At 40.6% G+C, this 24,072-nt stretch overlaps 2 protein-coding genes across 8 annotated transcripts in view; one reads left to right on the top strand and one right to left on the bottom strand.

Moving 5' to 3' along the window:
* The window catches only part of tspan5a (tetraspanin 5a), a 54,404-nt gene extending 45,463 nt beyond the window's left edge, over positions 1–8,941 (top strand). Inside the window, exons 7-10 of the mRNA XM_069191531.1 lie at positions 453–569; positions 3,446–3,507; positions 5,740–5,775; positions 6,002–8,941. Of these exons, the coding sequence (XP_069047632.1) occupies positions 453–569; positions 3,446–3,507; positions 5,740–5,752 (192 nt within the window). The 3' untranslated portion in view covers positions 5,753–5,775; positions 6,002–8,941. The remainder of the gene's footprint in view (positions 1–452; positions 570–3,445; positions 3,508–5,739; positions 5,776–6,001) is intronic.
* Positions 8,942–9,886: 945 nt separating this feature from the next.
* Positions 9,887–24,072, bottom strand: part of rap1gds1 (RAP1, GTP-GDP dissociation stimulator 1) — a 71,435-nt gene continuing 57,249 nt past the window's right edge. For all 7 annotated transcript variants that reach the window (XM_015345818.2, XM_015345819.2, XM_006629905.3 and 4 more), the window contains 8 exons: positions 21,725–21,868; positions 21,089–21,220; positions 18,656–18,790; positions 18,208–18,333; positions 12,981–13,120; positions 12,508–12,634; positions 11,048–11,176; positions 9,887–10,682 (listed from right to left, as the gene is read on the bottom strand). In XM_015345818.2, the coding sequence (XP_015201304.1) occupies positions 10,555–10,682; positions 11,048–11,176; positions 12,508–12,634; positions 12,981–13,120; positions 18,208–18,333; positions 18,656–18,790; positions 21,089–21,220; positions 21,725–21,868 (1,061 nt within the window). In that variant the 3' untranslated portion in view covers positions 9,887–10,554. The remainder of the gene's footprint in view (positions 10,683–11,047; positions 11,177–12,507; positions 12,635–12,980; positions 13,121–18,207; positions 18,334–18,655; positions 18,791–21,088; positions 21,221–21,724; positions 21,869–24,072) is intronic.

Below are 24,072 nucleotides of genomic sequence, written 5' to 3'. Positions count from 1 at the left end.
AAGAGTAACATGAGAAGAAAATGCATTTAGGAATATTTATTGAGAGCTTGAGGTTGGAATCCCCATACAGAGTGTAAGGGGGAGCTACAAAGGTGGAGATGAGGTGGCACAGGGATGCAGAAGGACTATTGCAAAGACAAAAGAGGGATTTACTAGCGTGAACATAGCATTTTTGGGAAGGAAAATCATGGAGGGTTACAAGTCAGAGTAGCAGAAGTGAGAGTGACCTTGGTTGCTATCATTCCTCCAGAACTTTCTGTTAAAACTCCATTAACACTCAGCTACAAAAGAGTTAAAACACGGATAAGAGGTGGGAAAACAAACGCAAACGCATGTGGTAAAACTGTCAAATCTTCCGGTGGGAGTCTCTGTTCTGTAAGATGCAGCACTTTCTTGTGTGAGGAACACAGCATTCACAATTTCACGTCGTTGCTGGTTTTTGTTGTGTGAAGGACTCAGAACAGAAGACTTTCATCAATGTCAAAGGCTGCGTACCTCAGTTTGAGAAGTGGCTACAGGACAACTTGACTGTTGTAGCGGGCATCTTTATTGGAATTGCACTACTGCAGGTAAGAGGGACTTTTTCAAAGTCTAGTACGCGCAGCAAGTTAGTTTTGTATTTCAGAACGTTGTACCAATTAAGAAGTCAGCTCAGTGTCGTTTGAGAGAAACTCTGATATCATCCATGAGTTGAAGAAGCTTATTGGATATTTGTAAGCATTGTGATGCAAATATATCCATATTATTTAAGTATACTCAGTAAGTGGAGCAAAGTTCAGTTTATTATATACAACATCGGTGGTCTCCATCCATTTTGTTTTTCTGAAGCTAGTTTTGATCTCAAAACAAATGGGTAAGTTCTGTATATAATGAATAATATCCTGAAGCACAGACAGATATATTGAAAATAAATAAATTAAATGTGAAGAAAATATCTAGTATAATCAATATATACAATCAATAATTGAAAATGAATGAATTCCAATGCGAAAATGTGGCATGTACAGTACAGTGATAACTCCACAGGATAGAGATCTAGTTATGAAGCTTGTCTGGCTGATGGATTTGAAATTTTGATTTGACAAAACGTCCTGTTGTGAATGACGGATTCGCAAATGTATGCTGAACCAACCAAGACATTTTCACTGCTGCTGTGCTGTGTTACTGTATTTCTCTGTATCCACAAGCCTCCAAAAATTCCTCGATTTCAGTTTGAATGTGATTTTGTGACAATTTTGGTTTCCCAAGCTACTCAATCCAGGATAAACGTTGAGCTGATTTTTTTTCAGAAATCACACTAACAGCCACTTACAGGACAGTTTTGAAGTACAATTTTAGGCCAGACCCAGTTAAGAGGTTACTATACTTGCTGATGTCCAGGAGGCCAGCAGTGGATTTGTTTTCTATCAGTATGTGGAGCACAGAAGCAAACAAAATGTTTCATTTTCTTCATCTGCATTTGCTGTTCCCAAAGGTTAAAATTTCAATTTCAGCACTTTCGCTGCATTAATCATGTCTGGAATTGCCTTTTGTATCCCTTCCATTTCACAGCTCAGACTGATTAATTTTTCTATCGCATCTGTTAGAAATACCAAGTAAAAATGCAACAGAATGTCAGATGTTTGGGTGGTACATTTCTTTCTTGAAGCGGATGTAAGCTTTGGTTTAATTCTAGCTTTTAATCCCAGGCAAATGTATATTTTTGTTTTTGCAACCTTTAAACAATTAGCTTTCTCCTCTAACAAAGCTGAATGAGATTTGCAATTGGTACAGTATTAACCCTCGGCTAATTAGTGAATCTCACAACAGCTTACCAGTTGGACTTACGGTAAGCAGAAGGAAAAACACTGACTTACTATAGTGGTTTTCTGATACAGAATCATTTCCACCATTGTCTGTTCAACATTAATTGATTGCCTGTTAAGAGTTTTTTAGTGAGAAATAAGGGAGCAAATTCTTAATTTGCAAGTTTAGGAGAGACAGCATAAGATTCCATTTGCTAAAATGTTGGAAATAATGCACTTCAGGGTCAAAGTGAAGGACCAGGTGAAGCAAAAAAAGTAATAAGCAAGTAGATCAGTTTCTGGCAGCAGTTAAGGCTGGTGATTAAGTGCCCATTTGGAACAAAAGACCTGGATAGGGAACCACTAGTTTAGTGCATTGATAATTGACTCCCGATTGGCACAATATTTCTGACAGAATCATTCTTCAGCTCATTAAATGAAGCAAGTTACCTGGTTCTGCCTTTCAAAGGGTTTTCAGCGTCAGTAACTCCTCTTGAATAGTGAGGTCTTCGAAAACCATTTGAAAGAACTCAGCCGACTGAGTAGTGTCACATGAGTCAACCGATTCATCACACTTAACTACCGTTTGCCCTTAACTCCTGTAAGTGTTGGAAGTGACAAACATAATATGAGACTTGTTTTTCATCAATCCATTTTCTAAGCGCTTTGTCCAATACAGGGTCAAGGGGAAGCCGGATCCTATCCTGGCAAACAACAGAAGCAAGGCAGTGTACACCCTTTGTACAGTCCTTCACAGAGCGCACACAGATACACACTAACACTTAGGGCCCAATTTTCCACAAAGCCAATTAACTCGCCAGTATGATTTTTGGGTTGTGAAACGAGCGCACTCAGAGGAAACCCACTTAAGCATGGGGAGAACGTACCACACAGGTAACACTCCGGGGTCTGGAATCGAACCCAGGGCTAACATCAGAGCTAACCATTGCACTTCCATGCTGCTACAGATTTGTTTTTTAAATTTTAGAATAGACTCATCGTCCTTCAGAACTGTGATTGCCATAAACGCTCAGCTTTGTTTTGGGGTAGAAACTACGCAACTCGAGCAAACAGATGCCTCTGTTACCATGTTAACTTTGTCCCTGGTTTTCACATGAAAAACAATTGCTTTCTGTGTAAAGTTGCTTTCAGGTCAATGACTTTTCTGAGAGGAGGCTGCTTCCTGCTGTAAAGTCTTAGGGAAAGATTTCTCCTTTCAGTGTCCTTATATGGTGATTTGTTGTCTCCGCACAATGTTATGTACAGTGTTTTAATGTCCCATAACATCATTTTGTTTTTCATTACAAAATCGTTTACTTTCTGAATACAGATGAGGTTCATCTTTATGTACTGCACGTAGTTCTTCCTATACAATATTTTTTCATCCCTATACAGAAACGTATTCTCTCCGTACAGCATTTTGTTGTCCAAATAGGGCATGTTAGTCTCCTTGTAAAGTATCTTGATGTTTTTATATAGCTGGACCTGGTAAAGCCAGCCACACACGCAGATTATACTTCTCTCTTTGCTCTTGGTTCATACTGTACTTCGCCAAATCCCATTCAAAGATCATTTAGGACTATTCGTCACATAAACTGTTTTTTTCCCCGTAGATCTTTTGTCTTTGTTTGTGATGCATTGTCGGATTTAATATTTTTCAGATTTTCGGGATTTGCTTGGCGCAGAATCTAGTGAGTGACATTGAAGCTGTGAGGGCCAGCTGGTGAGAATAACATCAACCTTATTAAAAGGAAACACTGTTCGACACAATGTGGTGCTTTTTGATGGCCAGCAGGAGACTTTCATCTGCTGTTACAGGCTCTGGATTATCCCTAACCTAACCAATTAATAGGATGCAGCAGTATTAAATAGGTTTTACTTAATTAAAATAGAAACAACTTGATAAATTCAAGTTCACCTCAGTTCAATTTCACTTGTAACTGCCATTACATTTTTAACACAGTTATAAACATAGAAGCCACAGGGGACTTTATAAAAGTAGAGCTTATTCAGGCTTCTTGTTTCTTATTTGAAATATTCCAGTACAAGACTGATTGGTCTTAAATGTAGGCTAATAAACTGGAGCTCTGTTGTTATTATGTAAATTGTTTTACATGGAAAAAGCATCACAAGTAATAAAAATGAAGGTTTATTTTTTCATGTATTATCTTATAATGCGTTTTAAGTGCCCACATTCCAAAGGCCCCAAGGTACACTGAACTGAATGATGTATGTTGTAATAATTTTATGTTAAAGCCTACCACCTTGTGGACATCTCTCAGCCACTGCAATGTTACAGTAAGTTTAAATGAGTGGCTTGAGTAGGTGAAAAAACAACAACATTATGCATACCCATAAGGTAACACACAAATGAAAATTCAAATTGAATTAATTTGTCTTATTTTTAGTAGTAGCATTTATTATTAGTATTTATTATCTCATTAGGATTTTTGTTATTATTATCATCAAATGGATGACTGTGAAATCCACAAGTTCATGAACAACATGTGTGACTTGAAAAAGCGTACGAGTCAGAGATATGACTAGATTGTTCTGCTTGTAACAGGCATTTCAGTAGTTTGGTTCAATTCTGATTAACAGACTGAGATGACAAATATAAAGAGACTGTGTATTTCATAGTTTAACAGTTGGCGTTAACTTGCCTGGTTGAGGAAATGACAGTTCTGGCTGTGAGGCCGAAGCTCACAAAACCAGCTTCGATTGCAAAGAATGAACCAGGGAGGCAGTAGCAAGGGTATAGAGGGAGGGGTATTAGAACAGCTGTGCGCAAAAGGGACTCAGCAGGTGAATATTTACATTTAAAGAGAGATAAAGTGTCGAATTACAATTTGATCTCTTCCCAAACCTATGTTTACCAATAATTAGGATAATGTATTTTTCTCTGAAACACACTTTTTAATGGACAAAAGCACCTTTTGTTTTATACCGTACTCCTCTCCTTTAACTCTGACAGAGTTAAAGTGATTTTTTAAAGACTATTTGTTGCTCTTCTTTCAGTTCCTTGACTGAAAAATAAACATTAAAGTGCCTTCACATCTCCAGACTAAAATACGACAACATCTGCTCCTCCAACTGTCGGAACAGAGCTTCATCTTCCAAATGCATATTCACAGATGTTCCTGTTAAGTTTAGATATCCTTAAATTGCTTGGAGCTCACAGCCTGACAGTTAATTAACTCATTGATTAGCTTATCTGGACCGTACTTTTCAAAGGCCTTCAGCTGTTGATGATTTAAAGATACTTGGCAAACCTGCTGGATTCTGGTTCTCAATAACCGCACTGAAAGTATGCACCTGTGCTTTAACCCTTACTTTCCCATAAAATAAAAACATACCTTTAGGCCATATTGGGGTTCAAACCCATATGTGACCTGTGCTTTGTAGTAAAGCTCTATCCTTTTTAATAAAGGTATAGAGTTCACCCAAAGTTCTCTTTAATCGAACAGTGGCTACTGAGCAGTCGAACTCACTACTCAATTCTGAGTTTAAGGGACTGCTGCGATGCACACGACGAACAGTTTTATTGATGGATTTCTTATATGTCCGAAATACATTTAAAAACGTTTTCTGTGAAAAATATGGGAAAAATCCAATTTAACCTGATCTGCAGAATATGAACAGCTGAATCTCATTTAAGTCAAAGGGTGGTAGGGTTAAGTCAAAATGTTATTTTTATGAAAGTCTACTGCTGTATCCTGCATGCATTTGTTACCCCACGGCCCCTCGCAGTGACCTCTGTTTCCTCCATATTATTTGGCTGTCACTGCACTCCACAGTGGGCTTTCATTTCTCTTACCCTGCCTCCAACTCTAAAATGATGCCTTCAGTGACACTGCTAGCGTTGAATGCTAGCTACTGAATGATGTTTTCTGACTGTTGTGCATGTTTGTTGTTTTTCTGAGTGGTCTTAAACCTAACCTTGTTTCTTTTGCAGTTTATTCACCTGAGGCAGCATTCCCTGATTACTTAGGTAATGCACTGGCTTCTCTGAAGCATTCTATCCTTTTTGCATTGTCACTGCAAGATGTGAAATATCACTTCTGGTAAACATTAAAACTATATTACTGGCACCAAGTGTCAGTTGATTTTGGCATGCTTTTGCCTAAATGAAATGTATACCTTGAGAGCTGTTTTTTCCATGTGGAATCTGAAACTCAGCAATTTTCTCATTTCATTTTTTTCCCTTTTTTACAAAGGTCTCATCAAGCATGATAGCGCTATCAAGGGAATAGAAAACGCCAAGATCCGCAAGTTCCACAAGTGTATAAAGAAGAGTTTCTGTACTATTTGTTTTATTATGTGTATATATTAATACTTTTGTAGCAGTTGCATACTTTTTTGACAATTTATGGCAGTGTCAAACACACTTTCTGTAACAAATGTAAAAAACAAATGTCTGTAAATGCACTGCATGCCTAAAACAAATGGCATTGGTTTCCCTTGTGTATTCAATGATGTAAAAAATCTTGTGTACATTGATATTAGTATTTGTATCACTTTTAAAACACATCTGGATTAGAAGCTCAAAAACAAGTGTAAAACATGCTGCCTTCTAAAATACAGCAACTTACAATTCCAAACTACGAAAGAGAAGAACCCTTTTGCTTTAGCAAAGCCAGTATGTGTTCCTTAACAGGTATGTCATGAAACATTTTTGTCTAATTTTTCTCGTATATAGTGGTATTGTACTACTCACTTGTTACAGTGGTTACAGACATTTGGAGTCTGTCAGTTAAAAAAGAATACATCCTAATAAATTAATTATGGGAATGGTGCAAATAATAAGGTTTTAGAACTAAGGATGTTTCCTTTCCAAAAATAAACTAACTGGGTGCATGTTTGCATAGTTCCCATATTTTCAGTTTTCTGATCCATAATTTCACTCAGTTTTTTTTAGAACTGTGTGATAAGACATTACATCACCCCATTCTGGAAGATTATGTAGAAGTTTTGATGATGCAGAATTCATTCTCGTTATTGCCATAAACGCAATTAATATAGGAATCTGCAGCGTTTTAATACGGAACCAGGAAAGAAGTGTCGAAGATCCATGTTTTCAGATGAAAGTGCATGAAGTATTCTAACGAGCTGTGGTGATCCGATTCATCTCAGACTTTTTTTTCCTTGTCCAAAGTACAAGTTTGTATTAGAAAGATGTCACAGCTGTTGTGGGAGACTAGAATATCAGTCAGCTCTGTCACATTATTTCAGGTATTGATGGTCATTGATTTTTTTTAAACAAAAACAAATTTACAAATAAACTTGGCTGCCCCAGCTTGATTATGTTCCTGGTCCCATTTGGCATAGAATGATATTACATTTTTATCCCATGCTGTAAAGTGTACTTCATGGATCTTGTTTTTGTCTATTACCAAACAGGAAAGTGAGTGGTTGCAGTGTTGTATTGGTTCACTGTTGTGGCAGAATGACTGAGACTAGTCACATACAGTACTCCATCAGCTGCCTATAAATAAATATAGCTTTACAGTACATGGCATTGGACATGCAAAAGTTACCATGCCACATACTGTAGAACTGGCCCATGCTTACAGATGTTCAGAGAGCTTAACGTCAGTCCAGCCCGAAGCAGGACTGAGTGCAGAAAAATGAGTTACACAGTTATGCGTGTGAAGAATCCAGCCTTCTGGTCCATGAGTCTGGCTCATAAACCATATGACATCTACATTCACTGTTTAAAGAATTCATAAGATAAGCATTTTCATCAGCGTAAATATTGTGTCTTCCTGTCTGAAGTTTTAACTGCACTCTCTCCACATTGTTGTGCTACCTTGATGAGCAACGGACATCCGTCTTACAGCCAGGAAGATCTTTTTCCAGTAACCGATGTGAGTGTAAAGCCCTAGTAAACAGAAACCCCAAAACATAAGGAAATAATAGAAAGGCATGGTATTTTAGACAGGATAATGTACATGAGATCTGAATTTAAAAGAGATTATGAACATTTCTGAACCGGACAGTTGGAACGTGCATCGGTTCAGCCACCACTCTAAATAAATTACAGGACCTCATGATGGCAATACTCTTTAGGATTAGATGATCTCCTAGGTGTTCTCTCTAGATTGTTTTAGGCACTACAACAGTATAACCTGGCTAAATACACCAAATGTCTTGAAGACACTCTTATTTATCTTGCTGTGACTGTGTGTGCAAAGTAGCACCTTCTAAGACCAGTCTTGTAACCTTTTACATCTTAGCGATTGAATGAAGAGGAAATTGTCCTCTCCAAGCCTAACTTTTTGGAGCAATAATATTCATGTTCCATTACATTTATAAGCAACAGGAGTCTGGAACTGGAAGCAGATAAACTTGTCATGACAGATAATATGGTGATTTTTGACCGTATGGTTGACAAGTTAACATTCCTGAAAAGGAGACTTGTCTTATGTTAAGATTTAAGGTCCTATAACACTATCCTGGCTAATAATCATTCTCTTTATCCATGTTTAACATTGACCCAGAGTTACCTGCAAAGTCTGACGAAACTTTTATGTATATAATTATGTTCCAAGTATCAAAAATGGAATTGGAATTTTGTAATGGAATCTCATTTTTAAATTTTCCCCAAGATCTGTTTTGAAGCAGTATTATACAACAGGCTCCCAGTTCTAGTCCTGAAGGGTAACACACCTGTGGTTCTGAATCATTTGCTCTAAATTACTTAATTGGAGTTTTAATTAAACTAATAGATTGCTTAATTGAAATCTATGCATTTTAATTCCTTCTCAAATAGAGATTTTACTTAAGAAATACAATAAACGGTAGCCTGTAATGTGCTCAAGAATTGAAGAGTCAAACAGTTCAGATGAATCAATTAAGGGTTAAACCGTATAACCAAGATCCTGTCTATAACAAAAACCAGCAGGTCTGTGGACCTCCAGGACCAGTTTTGGGGACCCCAATTGTAGAAGGCTGATGGGTTGGGATTAGTGCATCACACTGTATGAAGTTACTATTTACCCATCCATAAGATGCAAAAAAAGCACTGTCTTTTTCTAAACCTAAACAACAGTGATCATGTTCCTATGTTCAAAATAAGCTTACTGAAAATATGTTTTGTACAAATGAGTACACCTCCCATTTCAGCAAAATAAACCCCACCTGTGTTTCTGAAGTAATGCAAGTCTGATAATTATTGAGGATTCGGGGACAACAATGAAGTAGTCCCAAGCCCTGACATGCATTTTGTTTCTGTAAATTCCATCTGCAAACGCACACGATATGTAATCTTAAATCACATGAGGAAAGAACTGTGGCTCGATACTTCCATGAACATGAACAAGATGTTAATCAGAGGTTTTAACTACTTCACTGTTAAAGATCCAACTGCAATGTTCATAAAGGCAAGGATGTTAACCCTGATGTTTGCTTAACTTACACTGTGGTTTTCAAAACGTGACTTTTCTAACATTTCCCCAGAATTCAGTCAGTACTTTGGTACTACTGGCACTTAAAGAAGGCTGCGCTTCAAGACTGGAAATAAAGACTAAAATATTTACTTTGGCTCGGTTATCGTAAAACCAAACCCAGAAGCACTTTAGCCCAGGTAAAGTACAGTCTTGCGACAGAGTAGGCTGTAATTGTTTGGAAAGTGAAATACAAACTGTTTCAGTGTTTTCTTAAAATCTTGACTCCACAAAGAATAAAGACATACAAAATGATATGATGCATCACAGGGCCAACATGCTAAATAGACATACTTCAATTGCAATGAGAATGTGGTAAGGCCACTTCTAAGGCATTTACCATGGTGTGTGCAACAAGATTGATAGTGTAGTGACCTATATTAAACACCCCTTTTCAATTTTACAGTTGACTGAATGTGCAAGAGATCATTACTTATCCTACACTAGTACCTGATCTTCAGGCAGTGATAGACTGTTCATATAAAGCAGGGTTACTGCTGAGATGTCTAGCTTTCCCAGCTGCCACCAGCTGAACCATACCCCCTCTATGGGGACTGACAGCAACAGATCCATTGGCGTGGCTCACAGTCTCTCGGCTCGTTACGATGCCTGGAAGACACGGGACAGACACCCTCACAAAACACGAGCTCTCACACGTTTATTGGATCATCTGGAGCCTTTATTGTATTACCTTAGGAGCCATGATGTTGTTTTTGACATTGCAAAATGAGCAAGACCAGTAAAAGGAGAGCAGTGACCACACTGGGCAAGTCTTCCAGTGCGATGGTGGGGAAAGAGCAGAAAGGAAGTAAGGAGAGGTTCTGCAGACGGGGGACCGGAGAGGGAGAAACCCCACCTTCCAGCCTGCCCCTGCCGTCACAAGCGCTACATTTGTGTGTGGGTCAGAGGTGGAGAAGAGGGGCCTGGAGAGGAGAGTGGCTGAACACTGTTACACCATCAACTGTACTAGAACATGCACATCTTAAAACTACGTGGTATCCAAGCAACAAGGGACATGGTCAGACAATTCATGAATGAGAAGTGTTTGTTTTTTTTCCCTTTTGGCAGATTCATGTCACAGCTATGGTCTTAAAAAGTGTTTTTGTGTGTGTGTGTGTGTCTGTTTTCTATTTAAGAAGGTGACCTATAGTGTCATCGTTCTGAATTAACTGCGCAGACTTGTAAATGCATGCACGAGTAGTATAAAGGGTGGGGGACTAGGGGTGTTAGCAGGAACAGCTGACGGTGGACAGAGAGGGGAACCCTGTGACATGACGTGGGACCGAGGGGCATGAAGACGGGGGGGGGAGAGGAGGAAGAGTCCTTCAGCTCTGTACTGTTAACCTCTGCTCTGTCAGCGACGCTTGGTGGGCCACTGTTTTGTTCTCGTGGGATCGTAGCTTTGACACAACGTCCAGAAACGTCAAGCCCTGCACTGCCTTGTGGAGAGGTTCTGTGGGGAAGGAGGAGTTAAAAAAAACAAACAGTCACATGTTATAATACCGTGCAATCCAGGAAATAAACACATGAAAGAGGATTTTCAAAGGTAACTGAATTCTAATCGCTTTGCTTTCTCTACAGGACAGGGTCACAAACTATTGGAAAGGCATGGTTCGGTCGTTAAGCCCTAGAATTAGTTAAGCGCTTCACATTACTACAACCAGGTATTACCTCCATCAGTATCGCAAACCGGTGCGCTGTAAGAGAAACCCCTTTGATTACAAATTTAATTCCAGATAGAAAGAGTGGTACACACTGGTTTTCACATACTAGAGAGGCCAGAGTTCTTGAGATCAACAATGAACAAGCCGGACTTACCAGAGCCCATGAGAGCACAGATGAGGATCATGGAGTTGTATTTGATCTCTGGGGCGCTCTTCTCATCCGACAGCAGCTTGTGCAACACCTGCACCAGATCAGCACTCTCAAAGTCCTTCTCTGCCATACCTTCCGAAACACAGAAATCAGCAAAAAGACACTTTGTTAAGAGCGCAATGTAAGATCAACTACGTTTTAAGATATTTTATCTACAATGAGCCCCTAACAGGAGTTTATCTTACAATTAAACTGAGTAACAGGGCTTGGGATGAGCTTTACAGATTCAGTTATTTTACTTTTGTCAGTTAACTCTCTGAAGGCCCCAAAAGAAGAATTCGACTTCAAAAAACACTCCCATGTCTGTAATTCCGTTTTGTGTTTCCCACATGGAGCCAGTATTTCCCTCCAAAAAAGTGCAAGGACACAGATGCTGCGGTGAACCAAGGTGCGTGAAGGGCCTTGTTTTGAATGCGAGTAAAGAGTTATAGCAGTGCAGGCGCTACCAGCTCGAGTCAACGGACTGCGACCGGAATATTCCCCAGACGGTGAGACATAATTGACACAACTGTGTAGCCAAGGCACGACTAGAGTTTCCTCAGCTTGTGACGCCTGGGACCTGCTGGATGTCTGGGGGCTGGCATTGACAAGGGTGTGAGGCATGTCGCTCTGACACTCAGTACTGAGTATCCCGCACGGTTACCGAGGACCTCGCAGAGTGACAAAGGACTAATGGCACTGACAGGTGGGTGCGGCGATGCAGTGGTGGGGGCTGGGCGGGGAGTTGGGGATTGTAGCAACGAACTGAACCGGTTAACTGGCGATCCTAAATTGGATCAAACAGAAAACAGAAAACAGAATTGCGCTTCGACGATGGGGAAAGCCCAAAACCAAATCGAATAAGATGCTGCCCTCCACAGCTCTGCGAGAGACTCGGGTAGAAACCGCCTCGAGGTGAAGGACGGTGAGGGTTCAGATATGTTAACATATCTTAACAAGGAAGAAACAAAACAACACAGAGAAAATGAACATAAAATGAATGTTTTACAGACTGAAATCGCCTAATTATTTTTGGTATTCTGATACCCTCCCAGTTTGGAATTGCCAGTTGCCAAACAACTATCCTGCAAACCCTACAAAAGCTAACAGGAAAAGTACACCGACTGAAGGAACAATCTGCTCCTCTCCTTGACAATGTCCTCTCACAGGCAGGCGACGAGGCACTACGGACACAACCTCCCATCGTCCCTTATCAGTTTGCAAAATTATATGTAATAGTGTTGAAAAAGCCGTAACCGTCATTCCAGTGAAAACCTTGGCCTCCTAATCACCAGGCCGACTCCAGCGTAAGAAAGAATACAGTATCATGCAGTATCTCCCTGTTCGTGCAATGGAATACACTGTACACTGAAATGAGGACTGGGACTTGCTGGTTACATCAGAGCCGGCGCACGTTAGATTACCCAAGTCCAAGGCAGCCATCAGTCCAAGGGCAACCAGGGCTTCGTTCTGCATGATCATGTGCTCGCTTGTTGCCATGGTTACCAAGTGCCTCACGCCGCCACACTGGATAACTGTCCTGACAACATCCTGGAGCAGAAAGAAGCGGAAAGCAAAACACATAACGTGAAGAACAGTCAGCATCTTGCCTTTCAATAACAAAATTCAGATGAGAACATCTTTAGGTTTAACTGCCGTGTCATTCCATAGTCAGCATTTCCCTTTCACTTTGCTTATATAGCTTTAGCTGATTGAAAACCAAAAGCATATTACCTTACACAGCATTTCAGCTCTCCACCAAAATTATTTTTTTCTGTCAGCGAAAAGAAATTTTGCCCAGACAAACCGTAGTTGTTTCTGGGTAGAAAACTCAGATTTGAAGGTCTCGGATAAAGCTGAAAAACAGTGTGCTGTACTTCGGTGCTGTGAAACTGACCTTTGATTTACTGTGCCTAATCAGCGCAGAGAGAAGCCTGTTGGATTCTCCCATCACTCCAGCGTGGTCTTTGGCTTCGCACCACTCCACCAACCGTTCTACTAACTTCACATTGTTCCCCAACTGGTCTGCAGCTTCCGCTAAGACACAAGAGAAAAGACCATGCATCAGGCTAGGCTGACGCAAATTCAGTTACAGTCACGGCGTGTATCAGGCTTTTATGAAGAGTTTGGGTAACTGTCGCTTATTTGTGTCTTGGGAATGTGGAAACGAAAGATTCATTCATGCAAGGGAGAATATACAGAATTCCTGAAAGGAATTCGACCTGTTAGTGAGAGACATTAAACACATATCCCCTCTGTGTTGACCTTAGATTCCTCATGCTGCAGACTTCTGGATTGTAAGATAAGACTTACAGTACAATTTACAGGCTCAGTTAACGGTCCCACCTGAAGGTTCAAAACAAATATCAGTAAAGCTCTTAAGGAAGACCTACAGTACTCTAAAAAAAACACAACAAACCCAACATTTACACATTTTTCAACAATGGTCTCTGTACAAACTACAAAATCCCCAATAGGCCATCTGTGGAAGCTGAAAGTCTAAACATTTAATTTTTCCAGAAATCTTATCGACACACTTTGCCAGGAAAAATAAAAGGCTAAAAGTAGCGAATAACTAAATAATCACTAAAGCTCTTAACTCAGGGGGTGTCAAACTTATTTGCAGTGGCAGGTCAGATTTCTTATTTTGAAATACTGAAATATTAACACTACTGAGTTATTGAAAGACAATGCACCACTATTACAAAGAATTACTTACTGTATTTGTTGTGTTTTGTGCTTTTTGACGATTATGTTACAAGGACACAGAGTACTTTTTCTTTTGATCATAAATGGATCATTTTATTTGAAATATGCTGTGTTAACTTTTCAAAATATCTTATATTCAGAAAAAGCAATAAAAAAAAGATAACATTTATTAATTAAAGCTGTGAAAGAGTCTTTAAAGGTTGGCTGTAATGTGGGTGACTCACTCTGTGATTCAACACTTGGGCAGGAATGCTCCTGGAATGCACTTCTGATGTGTAATTGAGCTTTTCGAATGATTAAGCCTCTTATTCCATTTGTGTTTCTTCCTCGTACAAATCCGCACAGCTCTGAAAATTTCTGGCTTTCCTGACTGTGCTGTTTTCATTATGCAGACTAGCCCAGTTTCTATTGAGATACCATACATTATTTATAGATGCTGAGACATCACAGAAAATGTATTCAGAGATAAGCCTAGAATAAGCCCTGTGTCATTAAAAAAGTTTATGGTTATGCGGGATTGCTCAAGGCATTTAAAACAACATTTACTAAACTCGCCAATAAAATAGTCTCTTGGGCCAGAACAAACTGGTGATGGTTGCCTTTTCTTTTTTATTTCACATCATTAAAATTAAGAAATGACTTTCGGAGCTGAGCTTGCTTTTCAACTTTTATGTGAACAAAGAAGAGAAATTCTCTTTCCTTATGTCACAAAAACAGTTTGGTGTGGGATAGTACTGCCATAAATTTTAAATTTTCCAAGGTGCTTCACAATTCCTCTGATCAGGCAAATGGATGAAGATTCTGGGAAATTGTGACCAAAGCCCCCCCCTTCCTTCTTCAATGCTTTTGAACATTTTGGTGTTTTGCAAAAAAAAAAACTTTAAATTAGCGGTTAGGGATTGAAGCAATATGTTAGCCTGTCCATGTGAGTAATGAAACAAAATTTCACAGACTGGTTGATAGCACGTGTCCGCATTACAGAACAAGAAGGATCAATCCACTGCACGTGCACAGAGGACATATCCAAAACCAAACAAGCAATATAAAGCATGAAAAATGCCTTCGTTACTTCTGTTTCCACAGTCATGCATATTAAAATTATGTTGATGGACGACCGAATCAGTTCTAAAACACAGATGTAAAAACAGTTCGAGAGCAGCTTTTTTCAAAACCTGTTCGGAAGCAAATACAACCAACCAGCTTTAAGGCTGCAACAGGAAAACTCAGTCATGTAGTTTCCTGCTTCTTACTGATGCAAACTGAATCGATACTTCTACCTACATGAATGCATTTGGCTTGTGAAGCTGGTAGGTCTATTCCAGTGCCGTCTATGAAGCTCAATAATACCAGCTCCTCTATTTCTTTGCCAAGAGAGGGAAGCATCCTTTGATTATGTTTCGGGGGGGGGTATCAGGCCGTTGTGGCATGATATTTGATGCCATCAAGCCCCATTGACTTGGCCACGTGTTCAACATTGGTGCAAGAAGAGTTTCAGCCCGGCACTAGGAGGTCAGCAGCACAATGACAGCTGTACTGAAGCCTCACTGCTTGATGAAGATACAATTGAAAATTTACATCACAAAGGTTAGGCATGGTGGAGTTTTTACCACGGGAGACATTCTGCTGACTTACGAGTTCAACCTTCACACGGCCATGACCTGTATTAGCTCTCAGCATGGAGCTGAAAGGACTCCACTCTTTTAAAGGAGTACCTGTTGCTCAAAGCGAGAGGTTTCCTTAATATGTCTCCAGGAGACAGTTTTGAATATATTTATTTAGAAAAAAAAAGAATTTTCTACTGATTTTTTTTTATACATTGACACAATTTTTTCTATACACCTTGTCATATTACAGACAACACAGAAAGGAACTTTGGGAGGTTGAAAAGGAAATTGTCGGTGCTTTTTGAGCCTTAAAAGGCTGAATGGGGTCGATGAATTGTAAAATACATTGTCAAGCAAACTATTTTAATCTATCTGATAACAAGACTCCTATAAGATTTCCATCTCCTTTAAGTACTATTAAGGCCCTTAAAGATGCAGTGTCACAAAACCACATATCTATCACTGTATTTTCGACTTAATGTTTCTCAAGCAATCCCGTATGTAACTTGAAATGGGTTGGCAATGCAGTTACCTTTTCACAGCATCAAAACCTAAAAAAATAGATTTCTGTAACCTAAAAAAATAGATTTCTGCCCACCTCAAACCAAAATGAACATGTTAGGACATGTACAGGAAGTGCTCTTCAAAAGACAGGGCTGCAAAAAAGACAGGCTGAGGCACTGAAAAAAGATGGCAAGTGCCAGTAACCAACATCTCGGAGACGCAGCACCCCAGGGGGATCAAACGAAATCACGGAAATCTTCAGCAAAGACAAACACCTTCCCTGTACACGGGGAAGCAGATGTGGCCACAACGATCACTGAAAACCCAGCTGACAGGCAGCACAATGTCTGATCACAGCAGCGATACGTCTTAAAATCTTGAGCCAAAGCTGCTTTGAGGGAGTTCCGTCTCCTGGTGCTGGTGAACATCGCGCCGAGCGCTTGTGAGCCCCTGTGGGAGTGAGACTCTGCCCACATTTGGACTGCCGCCCGAGAGGAAACGAGGTGAAGCGAAGGAGGTGATGGCGCCTCGCTGGCTCTGGGAACACCGTGCCAATAACAGCAACACGCTCGTGTTCCCTTGGGCAACCATTACCTCACTCCTCGGGTACCTCTTTCTGCTGTATCGTGTTCGTGCCATAAAATCCACCTCTCCCGACAAAGAGGAAACGGGATTAGAAAGAGATAAAGAGGACTGTATCACAGAAACACAGCAGGTAACTGGTGGGAAATGTTATTTTTAGAACGCATCCTGCTGAAGACCTTTGACTGGCACAGAGGAGGAACAGAAGAGTGGAGCCGAGATCACGATACAGGCCAACAGTGAGAGTGACATCTGTGAGGATCAGAGAGTCTGTGAAATGACAATGTTGGCTAAAGCTGAGGTCCTGCTTCTAAGATGAATGTATTTGTACTCTGCCTGCAGCACCAGCTGTATCTCAAGGAGGCTGCCTTGCTACTCTCTAGGGGATATAAAGGCTTGATAATTCTCTCAACCTTTGTAGTCAAACCTCAGTATAGTAGCTGTAGTTCAGGATTTTACCTGCTCACATAGCTTTATTTCTGAAGTATAATTGAGCACCAGTTGAACTGAATTGTGATTATGAGCGGTGTTAAAGTTAAAAAACAGGTCAGGTTAAGCACACTTACAACACGATCAACTGTGGGATGTTTCCTGCTGAATTCTCTTAATTCTGTACAGGTTAAGAGTAACCCAACACACACATTTCTGACTGCTAATTAGGCGTTCAAGGCACTGATGCAGCTTGGCAGGGAGAAGTGTTGTTTTCCAGGCAGCAGACGGAGTGCAGCTGTTCCCCGGTGGATCTGAAAATGCCTTGATAACATGGCAGGCGCCACCCATCACCCAGGCTGCGCTCTTTAACTAGGTACCGTAGCTCAGACTTACTCCTCCCCAGCTCATGAAGCAACCAGAGCCAAAACGTTTAAGTGCCAGGCATGCCTGATGGGGATTATTAGGAGGACATGATTGGTAAAGGCCGGGGGAAATTTGGCCAGGACACCGTTTAACACCCCTACTCTTTTCGAGAAACACCCTGGGATTTTTAATGACCACATAGAATCGGGACCTCGGTTTTACGTCTCAACTGAAGGATGGCGCGTTTTTACAATATAGTGTCCCTGTCTTTGTACTGGGGCATTAGGATCCACACAGCTTTGAAAGCACACTATAAAACATCTCTGCGCTTTGTAAGTCACTGCATTAGCATTGTGCATCAGTCCAATCAGTTAAGCAAAGGAATGGCGTTTCCAGATGTCAACACACATGAGAGAGGATGGGGTCAGGGTGTTTAGATTACAGCAGGGGTATCACCTGGAGGTCCCATCACTCAAATCACAAAACTAATTCTACCCTTTGGTACCTGTTACTCAATACCTGCATTTCCCCTTCGGTCTAATACCACTTTCAATCGAAGGAGAACATGGGGGTTTTTCTAAATATTAATCAACACCACATGAACATGTCAGGGTGGCTTAGTGGTTAACATTGCTGATTTATAGTTCTAGGGCCCTGGGTTCAATTCCTGAGGTACTATCTGTGTGGAGTATCTTGTATGTTCTCCTCTTGATCATGTGGGTTTCTTCCCACAGTCCAGAGACATACTGGAAGGTTAACTGGCTTCTGGGAAAACTGTCCCCGGTGTGAATATGTGTGTCTATGTGTGCCCTGCGATGTACAGGCCAGGGTCTAGGCTGCCTTGCTTTTGCTGCTTGCTGGGATAGGCTCCTGTTCCCTCACGAGCCTATACCGGATAGCCTGTAACAGCCAGGTGGGAACTGAACTTACCTTGTGTGTCTATAAGCATCCGCAGTGTCCCAAGCAACTTAAACTGGACAGGAGGCATCTCTGACTTGAGGAACTTTAAAACTACATCCGACACTCCAGCGGAGAGCATTTTTGACTTGTTTACCACTGGGGAAAAGTAAAAAGAAAAGTTCAACAGCACGACTGACGTATTTTCAGTTTTACACATGACTTGTTCAGACAGCATGTTGCTTCATACATTGCAATTACACTTCTAGTACACACGGAATCACCCTAATGTTTTTCAACATTTGGGCACATTTTGTGAAAACAGAGAGATAAACGAGACCTTTTAACGTCTTTGCCCCCAAAACAGCCTTGGCTGTGCACTGACAGCTGTGGGTAATCTGATATCGCCTGGTACTGTATGTGCTGTTCAGATCCTGAGCCAGGGCTGTAAATGAAGAGTGCACAGTGCAATACTGCTCACCAGGAATGGCCAGATTCCTCAGGGCACTGAGAGCAGCGTGCTGAACGGTCACATTTCCATCCTCTGCGTGCCTCTCCAGAAGGTCCAGTAGCTTCTGCACGATGCCAGTGTCCACCATGTGAATGCAATTACCATCTGAATACGAGGAGACACCACATCATGACAACACTGAGGCAGCTATTCGTTTCACTGAGGCCAAACTTTTTTGCACTTAATTGTGCATGTTCTTGTCCTCCTCCACTCCTGTGCAAAATTACAAATTGATCATACTTGTGTTCAGTGATGCATGCTCGGGAGAAGGAAAGACAGAGCTCAGTGACAGCTGATGAAATTTTGATCAATTTGCATGGCACGGCACTTCAAGGGAAGGCGGTATTTATTTTACCATGCTTGCATTTTCGACTGGGAGGCTGAGGGCACGCCGAAAGCAAGATTTGTTTTTTGTCTTGACAACAATGAGTTGAAATTGAAAACATCAGCCCCACGGCGGGATTTAAATGAGAAAAACTGTTCTGGGTGACCTCCATTTTGTATCAAGCAATTATCCACTCATCGATAGCCAGCGCATCCTGACACGACACAAAGCCGCAGCATCAATGGAGGCAATCTCTCGGAAAATTGACTGCCTGAGCTCATTCAGGATGAAGAGGTCTGCAGTAGGCCTGTGGCTTTCTCTGTTCCTAGAGACAGAGGGATCAAACTGGCCCACTATCAGGAGGGAGGTTTTCCTTACTCCAGAAACACCTGTTTTTATGGCCGATAGTCCTGTATAATATTCTCCCCTATTACAATTTGTTCTTTTTACTTGCTTACAGAATCAATTGTGGCAAACATGTTATGAAGGCTCTGGCACAGAGCTGAATTTCTGTGGAATACATTTAATATAATACAAAATTCTCCAGACAAACTGGCTACTTTATGCGTTGACCACATTCTGTAGCATTAAACCGCAAATGCCAGAGCAGTAACAAACCTTCTTTGTAAGATCACAGTTTTGATGAGAAGAGATACATTTTAAAATATTAATACACAAACTGCAAAGGAGGAATGTCTATAGAATATGGACTGAGGACAGAAAAAGAAAAAAACGCCCATGACTTACGATGAACAATGACTTTCCTTTTACATATTCACTCCATAACATTCTCTAGAAAATTTCAAATGAGACAACTTTGTGTTGAAGTTTAAAAAAAGGTTTGAACAGAACACACTGACTTGTTTATCAGTGTTAGCTCAGCAGATTGAATGACATTTCCAAAATCGTGTTCTGTGAAAACATTACAAGAAAAAAAATGATTTACAATAAATTGATGTGTATAATTGAAAGTCATATTTCAACATAGCTTGGCTTTTGGTTTTACACATTTTGGTACATATTCTCCACTTTGAAAAAGGTATTAGAAGTTTTCTGAAATATTTAGTAATATTGAAGTAGGTCAAAGCTGAGGAATAATATGGTAAATTCAGAACAGTAACCTTTTAGAGTGTATAGTGACACTTTAAGAGAATGGACAGACACAGAACTCTGTAACAAATCTCAAGATGGCTATTTCTATGCAATTGTAAAAGATCTCAAGGCCACTAAGAAACGATACTGGTATATAAACCTCCCTCTCCTATTGCAGACATCACTCACTCAGAAACAAGTATTTTGTTCTTGTCATGTTCTTCACAACCTATTCCAATACCCATCTATCCAATTCCAGTATAGTGATTTGAGGGGGAGGGTGGATTCTACAAAAATATATTCTCACCACTCTCCCAGAACATTTCAATTAAGCCTCTTAAATCTTCCGCAGACTGTCGCTTTTTTAACTTTGTAAGAACATCACAGAGAGGGGCAGCAATTCAGCATCACAGCAGAGCTGTCTTTCACCTAAAAATACCTGTCCTTACCCTCAAAGCACCAGGCACATTTGGAATGTGTGGTCTTTGTCTACTCCAGATGGCTACTGCAGCAACAAGCTTCACAGATGCCCTGCTTTTTAAAAACCAACTCGTGACCACTGTAAGTTCATGAAATGAACTTGAGTGTAATAAACTATTTTCAATTGACTGGTGAACTATGTTGCACCTACGCCTTGTAGAACACACCTCCATTTTAACAAACAACTGGTAATACATCAAAATCCAAACAAAACAGGCATAACACTAGAATAAGCTTTGTGTGATGCCTTTATATCCTCACAATGTATATCACTGAAGGATTTACAGAGCAGCTCTGGAAATGTTGCTATGAGCATGTATTATAATGCACACGTCCAGGATTAACATACTGTGAATTTGCCAGCTATTGGGAACTTATGTACAGGTCCAATCCTCCTCTTAATAAACTTTGTCAATCAAAGCAAGGGAAATGTAAGAAGACACCTCACTGCAACAAGGGAGATATTTAACCATTCTGAGCGAAAAGAAAACAATGAGGGTTCTCACCATTCCGGGCAAAATTGGCGATGGCCAGGGCTCCAGCCAGCTGCAGCTGGTGGTTGTGTGATGGGACCCAGGACAAGACCCTTTGGAAGACGCTCCCCTTGCCTTCCTCGAACAGCTTCTGCATGGATTCATCTGAAACATGCGACGCACACTGAATGAAGCTTCTCCGGGGCAAAGCCAAGGAAATCCTTAGGAGTCGCCCTAATACTCCCACTCATGGGATCAGACTCCGTCATTCCAGGGCCGTCGTCTTAATTGGTCACAGCTAATTAGTCGAACTCTACTGCATCTTCCAAAATAAACTGCAACCCCAAACCTCCCAAGAAAGAAGCAGCAGCAAGACATTTCTTTCTGCAGCAACCTACTCAGCAGCTCAGCCTCGTTGCAGATTTCTCTAGATTCTATCACTGCAGACTTATTAATTTCAGATTTTAAAATATTGATAATATACAGAAAAAGAACATGAAAAACATGAACTATAAGGACTATATGATCGCAGCAAATTGTTTTTCCATACATTGAATCCAAGGACAGCCATTTCTATGGCTCTAAGGTGGGGGAATTGTGTATGTCTGAATCACCTTCACATAGATCAGCTACATTAAAACAAAGGGGAAAAAAACACATTCTCCATACCCCCTAACAGCAGCAAGACCATGAGGTCAGAAGCGGTCTTCAGTTCAGCAATGTCCTCCTCTTTCTCTCCGTCCACTGTCTGAGCCACAATGTCCAAGAGGCACTCTACCAGTCCTGCCTCCACCAGCTGCAGCTTGATCACGTCTGTGGAGACGAAGGCGGGACAAGACAGAGGGACAGATCAGAGGTTAAGGTTAGGCACAGGACAGGAGAGAAAGATAGGTCGGAGGTACAGGACATAGGTACATGATAGGTCAGAGGTTAAGGTTAGGCACAGGACAGGACAGAGGTACAGGTCAGAGGTGAAGGCTAGGCACAGGACAGGTCAGAAAGGACAGAGCTACTTGTCACACACAGGACAGAGGTAGAGGTCAAAGGGATATGAGAGGTCAGAGGTACAGGTCAGACACGGGGCAGAGGACAGAGGTACTGGACAGGTCAGGTCAGGTATAGGTCAGATACAGGACAAGGAGAAAGACAAGCAAATAGAAACAGAAGAAGAAGACAGAGAGATGGAACAGAATAGGCTTTGCTATTCTGCTGGGATGTCATTACTGGCACATAATTAAAAAGCTTTAAGTATTCCACTGGAGAGAGTAAATAAACAGTCTAGAAAGGCTACTGATCTATAATACATCAACCCTTCTTCAAAATCCATTTTATTTCTTTTTGAACTGCAGCTCAAACTATCTGATGCATGAAGCTGCCTTGGAACTAGGGAACAGTTTCAATTTTTATTTACTACAGAATACAATTTTGTGTGGAACTGCACAGAATTGTGTTTGATAGTTCAGATTTGGTTTACCACAAATTAAAAATGGAAGGCTTATTAGCTGCTGGTCAGGTTACTTAAATAATTGAGCGCAATCCTGCCTATTTTAATTTTTAGACCTTTTATTTTTTAAAATACAGGAGGAACTAGCCATGTAAAAAATTCCATTTCCTGTTTCACCCAAGTGCATCAGTCTCTTTTGTTCCTTTGCACTGCTCTTTAATTAACATAAACGCACAAAGCTTTTCTTCTGTTGCAAGTTATAATCACCCCAGCCACGAGCCACTCTACTGCTCTCCAGGAAATCACAAACTGAACAACTGAGCCTTCATTTCAGAAAGCTTTAAGGAGCTGACATGCTTAGCAACTGCCAGACTTATTTTTCTTCATGCAAAATGCAAAACGTTTTTAAACACTGGTCACAAAATACCTTGGGGTGCTAGCACTCAGACTTTTAGATACCATAGGAAAGTTTTATCTGTTAACGTGGGACTTGTCGTTGGCATGGATTACACAACTACAATAGTGATGGTGCCTTCAGACCCATAGCAGAAAAAGATTTAAAACTGAAGGGGGGACGTAGTTAATTTATCAGGACGCTAAAAAAAGACCCACACAACGACTGTCATATATTTAACTTTTAACTCACTTCTGCTGATTTCAGTAATGTTTTAATTTGTGCCTCAGCAGAAAAGGCGCTGAAAGGTCCTGTCCTCAAAGGTATGTGCAAATTCTTACATGTTTTATCTTTATCGAACCTCACCAGCACACTGAAACGCCGGGAGTATACATTATATCAGCTCAATACCTTCTCACTAAATCTTCGACTCCCATAATGAGTGGGAAGCCTGGGCTTTGAAGAAAGGCCAAAAAATTAAAAGAATTAAAAGCAGAAGAAAATGCAAGTTCTTGCTGTCAAGGATGGTAAGATTCACATTCCCGGGACCAGCTTTCCTATCTTCCCCTCCACACCCGAAGGGATTCATAATCTGATTCCTAAAGCTGGGATTTCCTTCCAAGACCATACACCTCTATTCATTTTCAGCTCTGATAAATCACAACCTTGGGTGAGCCCTGCTGAGCGTTATGTAGGGAGAGGATGCTGTGCGTTTAGGAAAACTGGAGTTGCTCTCCTAACAGTCCTGACCACGTGAGGGAGCAATCATCCTTTCTGTAGCTGCTAAAGTAGGACGTTGTCTTGGAGACTAACTGTACAAGAAAGGCTGCCTGTGACCAGAATAACAATAATAATCCTCTCGTTTTATTTCCAGAGCATTATTTTCTCAGAATAAACACTCCTCTGCTAAAAAAAAACATTGTTTACAGATCCAAAACAATCTGGTCGTCAATGATCAAGGTAAATGAGACCTTTACAACTATGGCAGGCTACAATCCAAACCTCTTATTGAAAACATAACAATAACAACAACAAAAAACAACCTTTTAATTTAAAAAGAACCATCATTTTTTAAATATTTTTGAAGATGGTTTGATGAACACACAGACATGTTTTAAAGATACGGTTTGCTTTAAGGAGGAAAGTAAAGTATGGTACGAAAATGAATTAATTATAAAA

This window comes from Lepisosteus oculatus, chromosome 1 (genome assembly GCF_040954835.1).
Source record: "Lepisosteus oculatus isolate fLepOcu1 chromosome 1, fLepOcu1.hap2, whole genome shotgun sequence".
Lineage (NCBI taxonomy): Eukaryota > Metazoa > Chordata > Actinopteri > Semionotiformes > Lepisosteidae > Lepisosteus > Lepisosteus oculatus.
This window is presented reverse-complemented; position numbering and strand designations above follow the sequence as displayed.